This window comes from Loxodonta africana, chromosome 10, assembly GCF_030014295.1.
Source record: "Loxodonta africana isolate mLoxAfr1 chromosome 10, mLoxAfr1.hap2, whole genome shotgun sequence".
Lineage (NCBI taxonomy): Eukaryota > Metazoa > Chordata > Mammalia > Proboscidea > Elephantidae > Loxodonta > Loxodonta africana.
Window position 1 is genome coordinate 4,653,460 of NC_087351.1, and position 12,500 is coordinate 4,665,959.

Below are 12,500 nucleotides of genomic sequence, written 5' to 3' on the forward strand. Positions count from 1 at the left end.
AAAAAGAAATACTTAGGTTCAAACTAATAAAACATGTACAAGACTTATATGCTGAATACTATATAATGCTGATGAAGAAATCAAAGAATATCTAAGTACATTGAGAGAAGTATCATGTTCATGGATTGGAAGAGTCAACATAGTAAAGATGTCAGTTCTTCTAAATTGGGTTACAGGTTATCTTAGGCTGGGTTCTCTAGAGAAGCAAAACCAGTAATGCGTATAAATATATATAGAGAAATTTATATTAGGGAAACAGTTTACGGGATTGTAGGGGTTGGAATGTCCCAAGTCCTTGGATGAGGATGGAGTCCTTTCCCAATTCATGGAGCTGCAGAAGCTGGTGAACCCAAGATGAGCAGGTTGGAGAGCAGGGATCCCACTCACAGGTTGTGACAGTTGAGGAATCCCCAAGGTCGGCAGGCAAGACCTCAAGGTTTCTCCTGAGTCACTTAGCTGTAGGGGCTGGCGAACCCAAGATAGGCAGGTTGGGGAGCAGGACTCTTGCTCCTGAGCCATAGAGATCGGCGAATCCCAAGATGGACAGGTAAGCTGCTAGCTCAAGTCCCAAGAACCAGAGGTCAGACAAGAGACAGCTGCTGGATCCAGAACAAGCCAACAACCTTTGTAAAGTGAGCAGGAAGGAAGTAGGCAGCAGAAAGAGGAGAGACGAAGGCTGAGGGGGCAGTGAGCTTCCATGGGCCCCACCCCCACTGGTACCACTCAGCAGATTCCATCATGGGGGTGATCGCATATCAGATTTCAGTAGGGAAGTGATCACAACATTATACAACTGCCAAAACACTGAGAATCATGGCCCAGCCAAATTGACACACAATCTTAACCATCACACAGGTTTAACACAATTCCTATAAGAGTCCCAGCAAGATTTTTTGTACGTATAGAAAAGATTGGAACCCTGGTGGCATAGTGGTTAAGTGCTACAGCTGCTAACCAAAAGGTCAGCAGTTCGAATCCACCAGGAGCTCCTTGGAAACCCTATGGGGCAGTTCTACCCTGTCCTATAGGTTCGCTATGAGTCGGAATTGACTCAACGGCAGTGGGTTTGGTTTTTGGTTTTATAAAAAAGATTATTCTAAAATTTATATGGAAAAAGCAAAGGAACTAGAATAGCTGAAACAATTAAAAAATGTAAAGTGGGAGTAATCAGTCTCTTTCAAGATTTCTATAGCTATAGTGATTACTACGATTATAGTGTTGATGGCGGATAGATCCATAGATCAATGTAACAGACCGTAATAACTAGAAATAGACAAAAATGCAAAAGCAATTCAATAGAGGAAAGACAGCCTTTCTAACACATGGTACTGGAGCAATTGGATATCCATAGGCAAAAGGGGAACTTCATCCTATCTCATACCTGATACAAAAATTAACTCCTGGGGGCGGAGCCAAGATGGCGGACTAGGCAGACGCTACCTCGGATCCCTCTTACAACAAAGACACGGAAAAACAAGTGAATCGATCACATACATAACAATCTACAAACCCTGAACAACAAACACAGATTTAGAGACGGAGAACGAACTAATACGGGGAAGCAGCGATTGTTTCCAGAGCCTGGAGCCAGCGTACCAGTCAGGTACGGCACAAGCACAGAGAGCTACTCCACCCCCCTGAACTAACCCCGGGAGGGGGACCAGCCGGTTCTACGGGTGGCATGGGACGCAGCCGGTAGGAAAAGTCCCCGGGAGGCAGTGACTGGTCTTGGAGCAGAAAGAGCAGCGTCCGAGCCGGGGAACCATCCCGCAAGGATTTGGACTGGACGCAGGTACGGCATAAACACAGAGAGTTGCTCCACCCCCCTGAACTAACCCCGGGAAGGGGACCAGACGGGTCGCGCGGGCGGCGTGGGACGCAGCCGGTAGGAGAAGTCCCCGGGAGGCAGCGACTGGTATTGGAGCGGGGAGAACAGCGTCCCAGCCGGGACACTCGGTCACGGCACAAGCACGGGGAGCTGCTCCACCCATGTGAACTAACCCCGGGAGGAGGCCCAACTAGCTCTCGAGTGTGGCACGGCCACGCGGCTGGAGGGACGAGAAGTCCCCGGGAGGCAGCGACTGATTTTGGAGTCGAGAGTGCACCGTCCCAGTAGGGGAGCCTTGACGCTGGGCGTGGGGCTGGAAGCGGAGGATCTGACCGTGACTCCAGCGGGCCAGACCCCCCGGGGGCAATCTCCACACAGCCAGCACACATAGGCGACGCGCCCCGCGGGAATCTCAAATATAATAGTCATTCCAAGCAAGACAAGCAACTCTGGCTATATTCTGAGGTGCTACTCTCCTATCTCTCTGTTCCCTCCCCCACCGTCCCCAGGCGGCTTCATTAACATCTGAATAGCCTGAGCCAGAGGGAGAACTCTGATAGGAATCTGACTGCATTTTTTTTGAGCGGATTTTCTGGAAAAACTAGTTTCCCAGTGATGGCTCGGAGACAACAATCCATATCAAACCACTTAAAGAAGCAGACCATGACAGCTTCTCCAACCCCCCAAACAAAAGAATCAAAATCTTTCCCAACTGAAGATACAATCTTGGAATTATCAGATACAGAATATAAAAAACTAATTTACAGAATGCTTAATGATATCACAAATGAAATTAGGATAACTGCAGAAAAAGCCAAGGAACACACTGATAAAACTGTTGAAGAACTCAAAAAGATTATTCAAGAACATACTGGAAAAATTAATAAGTTGCAAGAATCCATAGAGAGACAGCATGTAGAAATCCAAAAGATTAACAATAAAATTACAGAATTAGACAACGCACTAGGAAGTCAGAGGAGCAGACTCGAGCAATTAGAATGCAGACTGGGACATCTGGAGGACCAGGGAATCAACACCAACATAGCTGAAAAAAAATCAGATAAAAGAATTAAAAAAAATGAAGAAACCCTAAGAATTATGTGGGACTCTATCAAGAAGGATAACCTGCGGGTGATTGGAGTCCCAGAACAGGGAGGGGGGACAGAAAACACAGAGAAAATAGTTGAAGAACTCCTGACAGAAAACTTCCCTGACATCATGAAAGACGAAAGGATATCTATCCAAGATGCTCATCGAACCCCATTTAAGATTGATCCAAAAAGAAAAACACCAAGACACATTATCATCAAAATCACCAAAACCAAAGATAAACAGAAAATTTTAAAAGCAGCCAGGGAGAAAAGAAAGGTTTCCTTCAAGGGAGAATCAATAAGAATATGTTCTGACTACTCAGCTGAAACCATGCAGGCAAGAAGGGAATGGGACGACATATACAGAACACTGCAGGAGAAAAACTGCCAGCCAAGGATCATATATCCAGCAAAACTCTCTCTGAAATATGAAGGAGAAATTAAGATATTTACAGACAAACACAAGTTTAGAGAATTTGCAAAAACCAAACCAAAGCTGCAAGAAATACTAAAGGATATTGTTTGGTCAGAGAACCAATAATATCAGATATCAGCACAACACAAGGTCACAAAACAGAACGTCCTGATATCAACTCAAATAGGGAAATCACAAAAACAAATTAAGATTAATTAAAAAAAAAATACACATAACAGGGAATCATGGAAGTCAATAGGTAAAAGATCACAATAATCAAAAAGAGGGACTAAATACAGGAGGCATTGAACTGCCATATGGAGAGTGATACAAGGTGATATAGAACAATACAAGTTAGGTTTTTACTTAGAAAAATAGGGGTAAATAATAAGGTAACCACAAAAAGGTATAACAACTCTATAACTCAAGATAAAAACCAAGAAAAACGTAACGACTCAACTAACATAAAGTCAAGCACTATGAAAATGAGGATCTCACAATTTACTAGGAAAAACGCCTCAGCACAAAAAAGTATGTGGAAAAATGAAATTGTCAACAACACACATGAAAAGGCATCAAAATGACAGCACTAAAAACTTATTTATCTATAATTACCCTGAATGTAAATGGACTAAATGCACCAATAAAGAGACAGAGAGTCACAGACTGGATGAAGAAACACGATCCATCTATATGCTGCCTACAAGAGACACACCCTAGACTTAGAGGCACAAACAAACTAAAACTCAAAGGATGGAAAAAAGTATATCAAGCAAACAATAAGCAAAAAAGAAGAGGAGTAGCAATATTAATTTCTGACAATATAGACTTTAGACTTAAATCCACCACAAAGGATAAAGAAGGACACTATATAATGATAAAAGGGACAATTGATCAGGAAGACATAACCATATTAAATATTTATGCACCCAATGACAGGGCTGCAAGATACATAAATCAAATTTTAACAGAATTGAAAAGCGAGATAGATACCTCCACAATTATAGTAGGAGACTTCAACACACCACTTTCGGAGAAGGACAGGACATCCAGTAAGAAGCTCAACAGAGACACGGAAGATCTAATTACAACAATCAACCAACTTGACCTCATTGACTTATACAGAACTCTTCACCCAACTGCTGCAAAATATACTTTTTTTTCTAGCGCACATGGAACATTCTCTAGAATAGACCACATATTAGGTCATAAAGCAAACCTTTGCAGAGTCCAAAATATCGAAATATTACAAAGCATCTTCTCAGACCACAAGGCAATAAAACTAGAGATCAATAACAGAAAAACTAGGGAAAAGAAATCAAATACTTGGAAACTGAACAATACCCTCCTGAAAAAAGACTGGGTTATAGAAGACATCAAGGAGGGAATAAGGAAATTCATAGAAAGCAACGAGAATGAAAATACTTCCTATCAAAACCTCTGGGACACAGCAAAAGCAGTGCTCAGAGGCCAATTTATATCAATAAATGCACACATACAAAAAGAAGAAAGAGCCAAAATCAGAGAACTGTCCCGACAACTTGAACAAATAGAAAGTGAGCAACAAAAGAATCCATCAGGCACCAGAAGAAAACAAATAATAAAAATTAGAGCTGAACTAAATGAATTAGAGAACAGAAAAACAATTGAAAGAATTAACAAAGCCAAAAGCTGGTTCTTTGAAAAAATTAACAAAATTGATAAACCATTGGCCAGACTGACTAAAGAAATACAGGAAAGGAAACAAATAACCCGAATAAGAAATGAGAAGGACCACATCACAACAGAACCAAATGAAATTAAAAGAATCATTTCAGATTATTATGAAAAAATGTACTCTAAGAAATTTGCAAACCTAGAAGAAATGGATGAATTCCTGGAAAAACACTACCTACCTAAACTAACACATTCAGAAGTAGAACAACTAAATAGACCCATAACAAAAAAAGAGATTGAAACGGTAATCAAAAAACTCCCAACAAAAAAAAACCCTGGCCCGGACGGCTTCACTGCAGAGTTCTACCAAACTTTCAGAAAAGAGTTAACACCACTACTACTAAAGGTATTCCAAAGCATAGAAAATGACAGAATACTACCCAACTCATTCTATGAAGCCACCATCTCCCTGATACCAATACCAGGTAAAGACATTACAAAAAAAGAAAATTATAGACCTATATCCCTCATGAACATTGATGCAAAAATCCTCAACAAAATTCTAGCCAATAGAATCCAACAACACATCAAAAAAATAATACACCCTGATCAAGTGGGATTTATACCAGGTATGCAAGGCTGGTTTAATATCAGAAAAACCATTAATGTAATCCACCACATAAATAAAACAAAAGACAAAAACCACATGATCTTATCAACTGATGCAGAAAAGGCATTTGACAAAGTCCAACACCCATTCATGGTAAAAACTCTTACCAAAATAGGAATTGAAGGAAAATTCCTCAACATAATAAAGGGCATCTATGCAAAGCCAACAGCCAATATCACTCTAAATGGAGAGAACCTGAAAGCATTTCCCTTGAGAACGGGAACCAGACAAGGATGCCCTTTATCACCGCTCTTATTCAACATCGTGTTGGAAGTCTTAGCCAGGGCAATTAGGCTAGACAAAGAAATAAAAGGTATCCAGATTGGCAAGGAAGAAGTAAAGTTATCACTATTTGCAGATGACATGATTATATACACAGAAAACCCTAAGGAATCCTCCAGAAAACTACTGAAACTAATAGAAGAGTTTGGCAGAGTCTCAGGTTATAAAATAAACATACAAAAATCACTTGGATTCCTCTACATCAACAAAAAGAACACCGAAGAGGAAATAACCAAATCAATACCATTCACAGTAGCCCCCAAGAAGATAAGATACTTAGGAATAAATCTTACCAAGGATGTAAAAGACCCATACAAAGAAAACTACAAAGCTCTACTACAAGAAATTCAAAAGGACATACTTAAGTGGAAAAACATACCCTGCTCATGGATAGGAAGACTTAACATAGTAAAAATGTCTATTCTACCAAAAGCCATCTATACATTTAACGCACTTCCGATTCAAATTCCAATGTCATATTTTAAGGGGATAGAGAAACAAATCACCAATTTCATATGGAAGGGAAAGAAGCCCTGGATAAGCAAAGCACTACTGAAAAAGAAGAAGAAAGTGGGAGGCCTCACCTTACCTGACTTCAGAACCTATTATACAGCCACAGTAGTCAAAACAGCCTGGTATTGGTACAACAACAGACACATAGACCAATGGAACAGAATTGAGAACCCAGACATAGATCCATCCACGTATGAGCAGCTGATATTTGACAAAGGACCAGTGTCAATTAACTGGGGAAAAGATAGCCTTTTTAACAAATGGTGCTGGCATAACTGGATATCCATTTGCAAAAAAATGAAACAGGACCCATACCTCACACCATGCACAAAAACTAACTCCAAGTGGATCAAAGACCTAAACATAAAGACTAAAACGATAAAGATCATGGAAGAAAAAATTGGGACAACCCTAGGAGCCCTAATACAAGGTATAAACAGAATACAAAACATTACCAAAAATGATGAAGAGAAACCCGATAACTGGGAGCTCCTAAAAATCAAACACCTATGCTCATCTAGAGACTTCTCCAAAAGAGTAAAAAGACCACCTACAGACTGGGAAAGAATTTTCAGCTATGACATCTCCGACCAGCGCCTGATCTCTAAAATCTACATGATTCTGTCAAAACTCAACCACAAAAAGACAAACAACCCAATCAAGAAGTGGGCAAAGGATACGAACACACATTTCACTAAAGAAGATATTCAGGCAGCCAACAGATACATGAGAAAATGCTCTCAATCATTAGCCATTAGAGAAATGCCAATTAAAACTACGATGAGATTCCATCTCACACCAGCAAGGCTGGCATTAATCCAAAAAACACAAAATAATAAATGTTGGAGAGGCTGCGGAGAGATTGGAACTCTCATACACTGCTGGTGGGAATGTAAAATGGTACAACCACTTTGGAAATCTATCTGGCGTTATCTTAAACAGTTAGAAATAGAACTACCATACAACCCAGAAATCCCACTCCTAGGAATATACCCTAGAGATACAAGAGCCTTCATAGAAACAGATATATGCACACCCATGTTTATCGCAGCTCTGTTTACAATAGCAAAAAGCTGGAAGCAACCAAGGTGTCCATCAACGGATGAATGGGTAAATAAATTGTGGTATATTCACACAATGGAATACTACGCATCGATAAAGAATAGTGACGAATCTGTGAAACATTTCATAACATGGAGGAACCTGGAAGGCATTATGCTGAGCGAAATGAGTCAGAGGCAAAAGGACAAATATTGTATAAGACCACTATTATAAGATCTTGAGAAATAGTAAACCTGAGAAGAACACATACTTTTGTGGTTACGAGGGGGGGAGGGAGGGAGGGTGGGAGAGGGTTTTTTATTGATTAATCAGTAGATAAGAACTGCTTTAGGTGAAGGGAAAGACAACACTCAATACATGGAAGGTCAGCTCAATTGGACTGGACCAAAAGCAAAGAAGTTTCCGGGATAAAATGAATGCTTCAAAGGTCAGGGGAGCAAGTGCGGGGGTCTGGGGAACATGGTTTGCGGGGACTTCTAAGTCAATTGGCAAAATAATTCTATTATGACATCGTTCTGCATCCCACTTTGAAATGTGGCGTCTGGGGTCTTAAATGCTAACAAGCGGCCATCTAAGATGCATCAATTGGTCTCAACCCACCTGGAGCAAAGGAAAATGAAGAACACCAAGGCCACACGACAACTAAGAGCCCAAGAGACAGAAAGGGCCACATGAACCAGAGACCTACATCATCCTGAGACCAGAAGAACTAGTTGGTGCCCGGCCACAATCGATGACTGCCCTGACAGGGAGCACAACAGAGGACCCCTGAGGGAGCAGGAGATCAGTGGGATACAGACCCCAAATTCTCATAAAAAGACCAAACTTAATGGTCTGACTGAGACTAGAGGAATCCCGGCGGCCATGCTCCCCAGACCTTCAGTTGACACAGGACAGGAACCATCCCCGAAGACAACTCATCAGAAATGAAAGGGACTGGTCAGCGGGTGGGAGAGAGACGCTGATGCAGAGTGAGCTAATTATATTAGGTGGACACTTGAGATTGTGTTGGCAACTCTTGTCTGGAGGGGGGATGGGAGGATAGAGAGAGAGGGAAGCAGGCAAAATTGTCAAGAAAGGAGAGACTGAAAGGGCTGACTCAAGAGGGGGAGAGCAAGTGGGAGTAGGGAGTGAGATGTATGTAAACTTACATGTGACAAACTGATTGGATTTGTAAACGTTCACTTGAAGCTTAATAAAAGTTATTAAAAAAAAAAATTAACTCCTAATTCTATCTCAGTGTTAGCTTTAGCTGTTGTATTATCTATATAAACCACTTCATAACAAGATATGAATGAATGATGACCAAGTTAAAAAGCTATCTGCATTATCAAAGAGGATACTTGTTAGCCCAATTAAGTATTTCAACAACGCTGAAATTTCAGGCTGTATTAGGTCAGTTGGAGGCATAGCTATAACTTTCCTGGCGTCCCTCAGTTTATACCACTAAGTTCATACTTCCTACTCAACTTATGCCAGCCCTGTATATGCCTAGATTTCAGGGCTCATTTCATATAAGTAACTGGAAACTGGAAAAGGATTTCCTTTTTGAAGTCTATTCTACTCTAGAAAATTAGTAAGTCTAAGCAGACAAGTTTTTAACATTCTCTGAAAATTTCATTATCAAATGCAAGGCTCACAGAGTTTGAAACCTTGGACTGTTGAACTGGAAATTCTTTTCTTCAGGTTCTGGCAAACTAAACTGATTTAATCTAGCAGGTGGGAATTAGACTTTGATAGTGTAACCACCGAGTTCTGCTTTATGGCACTTGTTTCTGTGTTGGTTTCTCTGCTCTGGCGTTACTGTGTCGTTGGAACTACTTGAGAACATAGAAAGAACCTGGCACACCCTTTCATCCATTTGAAGGATCATCACTGGCTATATGAAGGCAGAATATCAAACCAGGGCTTCAAACCTGTTTGTTCTGTTTTGAACCCCTGCTGAGAATTTGCATTTCCACCCCCAGATATACAGAATCAGAATGTACATTTTTAACAAGATCCTCAGGTGGTTCTTAAGTATAATAAATTTTGAGAACCACTGCTCTACTAATGGTTCTCAGAATTGTTCCCTAACCAGCAGCATTAGCAATCACCTGGGAACTTGTTAGAGATGCAAATTCTCAGCAGGGGTTTGAACTGGAGTAAACCAGTTCGAAGCCCTGTAACAAATGGATCAAATCCCAAATCCTTTGCTTCTTGGACCCTACTACTTAAACCCAACTAGAAAAGCCTTTCAGCTCCCTGGATATTTTTGTCCCTGGCATATGGTAGATACTCAATAACTATGTAATGGATTAAAAATTAGTCCTCTCCTAGTTTTCACATTCTTTTGAAGCTGCAAACTAAAATACAGACATTACACCAAAAACGATATGACAAATCCTGAAAATATTTTTTAAGTTTATCAAGATACTTAGATAGTATTAAGGAAGAGTATGACATCACAGAAATCATTGACCAGGAATCTTAAAAAGTATTTTTAAAGTACCAAAGAGGTCTGTGTATGATTGTTCTTCCCCTTTTGGTTTCCATACTGGAAGGGGGAAGTGAAATATTGAAGAGAATCCTGAGGAAGCAACCCAAAATGATAAGCTGTGATGAATGACCTGATGTATAGAGTAAGGTTGAAAAAATAGGGTTGTCTAGCTTAGTTGGTGTGACTCTCTGTTTTAATTATTTAAAAATTTGCTTAAATGGACAGACATATTGATTATTTAGCCTTCACGTCACTTATCTAACTCTTATTCATCAAGCCCAGCTCAATTTCTGCCTCATCTATGAAGTTCTTCTTGACTATCTCAATTTCTACTCATCTTTGCCTCCTAGATTTTGATTGAGATTACTTTTTAACAAACTTTAATTGTACAGCCAACTTAGTGCTTCCTGCAGAAAGCTATTTCACCAATGGACATTCCATGAGTTGAGTTCATAATTTCCTAACATCACTGTGAAACTCATGTATGGAAGATTAGAGTGAATGCCCTCTCAGATACCTGCTTCTTAGTCCCCTAAACTCCATTATTTCATGATTTGACACGTAATTCTATCCGGTGATACTTGCTTTTTCACCTACCTATTGTTTCCCTCAAGAGGACAGTAATTCTCTTGGGCTAACATTGAGTATCAAGGGGGTAACTATAGTATGTATTCAATCAATATTTGTCGACTGAATGAACCCACTTCTAAACATTTCCATAAAAGATAGAACTGACAGATGATATTAACATATAGCAGAAGAGAATTAGGTTGAACTCAGTGAGAAAACTGGGATGGCAAGCCCTTAAACAGAAAACGGGAGTAATGGTCATAGGATCTTCACTGCTGGCCATTTCATGACTACCAGAGAGCCATCTGTCCAATGTATGTGTGGTCCTGCCTAGAAGGAGATGACCAGCTCACTATGGCCTGCTGAGCCCCCATTTGATTCTACAATTGTAGACTTATGTGATTCTTGGCTTGTTTCTCCAAGAAGAAGAAAGCTGTACTCCTTTTCCCATTTAAATTTCATACTGTGAAATTACCCATGACCATTTTTTGCAAGTAAAACTTCTACATAGATAGTAGACGATAGTAGATGATGCAGTGATATTGACCTTCTTTTTTTGTCAGATGTGTTCCCATTCCTAATGTGTTTTGTAACTCACGCATGATGTCTGAGCAGGTTCGCCTAGCCTACTTCCCTGAGAATGTGAGAGATGTGAATGACATTTAAAGGGAGTTTATTCAATCTCTTGGGTTGGGTTTTGCATGTGCTGTATCCATCTGCTTGGTTTGTGTATGCAAGATGCCATTGGGCTTAACCGTATAAAAATTTGTGTCATGTCAATTAATTTCACAGGGAAACGAACCTAAAAGCTCGCCATGCATTGTCAGTCACTAAAGAGCTTGGAGCAGATATCAGCAGGCTTGCAGAGTTTGATGGTAAGTAGTTAAAACAGACAAACAAAAATCCCCAAATCTAAAAGCAATATAACAAATTGATGATCTGAGATCCAATTTATGTTTATTTTTGTTTGGTGGAAGGACATAAAATTCCCCAGGCATCAAAGTTTGTAATCTCTTCTCACTCTGAAGAGTAAAAAAGTTTAACAATGCTTATCAGTTCACCTTTGATTTCGCTCTTGTTGTCTCTTCTCTAGATCTCTTTAGCACTCTAGTCCCACAATGCCCTTCTTTGCCTGACCTTGGACTCCCTGGAGTCCTGTGCAGACTTGCTGAGGATGTGTATAAGCCACATTTTTATCTCTACCACTGGGTCTAACTATCCATCCAATCTCTGGCTCCATAACAAAGACTTGATTGCAAACTTCAAGAATCCTGTCTCATATATTTCTGCATCTTGTGCAGTGCCTGGCAAAATGTCTTGAAAATAGTAGGTGTTCAGGAAAAATATTCTGATTTATTAATCATTTGGTCAGTTGTTGCCCTTTTTTCTAGAGCCTGGTTTTGTTATCACCATCTTCATAGCATTCGACTAGTTCTCTTCTGCTTAGCATGGTCTCTCTTTCCTCTTCTGTTCCAGCTGTCTTGTTCTTTTCTCATACAGCTATTCTTCTTAAGCATTCATGAAATGGCTTCTAGATTTTGCCATTTCAGGGATATTTGCATTTTATGATTAAAAGACCACAGAGAAGCAACATCCTTCAAGAACCAATGGAAAGAACTACTAATGGTAGGATTTTAGGCACCAGGATAGGGTGTAGGGAGAATCTCTGGGGCCTTCCTGCAAACCCTCAATGGTCTCTTGCTTTAGCCACGTGTTAGTCTGGCCCTTAGTATAAAGATTCCCATACAGATTGATTTTACTTATTAATGAATATTTATGAGCTTGAGACTCTCTTCCATAATGTTTTCTTTGGGGTCCACTCAAGGAAAATGTAGACAGAGGTCTCAGCATAATCCCATGAAGTTAAACCAAGATAAATTTACATTTTAAAGTTTCTCAAATACGCAATTTAGAGCTTAAATTACCTGTGCTTC

General features: G+C 40.1%; 1 protein-coding gene across 1 annotated transcript in view; it reads left to right on the top strand.

The window, feature by feature from the left end:
- Positions 1 to 12,500, top strand: part of ATP8B4 (ATPase phospholipid transporting 8B4 (putative)) — a 366,292-nt gene that overhangs the window by 227,046 nt on the left and 126,746 nt on the right. The window contains exon 10 of the mRNA XM_064291985.1: positions 11,359 to 11,441. Coding sequence (XP_064148055.1) covers positions 11,359 to 11,441 — 83 coding nt within the window. The remainder of the gene's footprint in view (positions 1 to 11,358; positions 11,442 to 12,500) is intronic.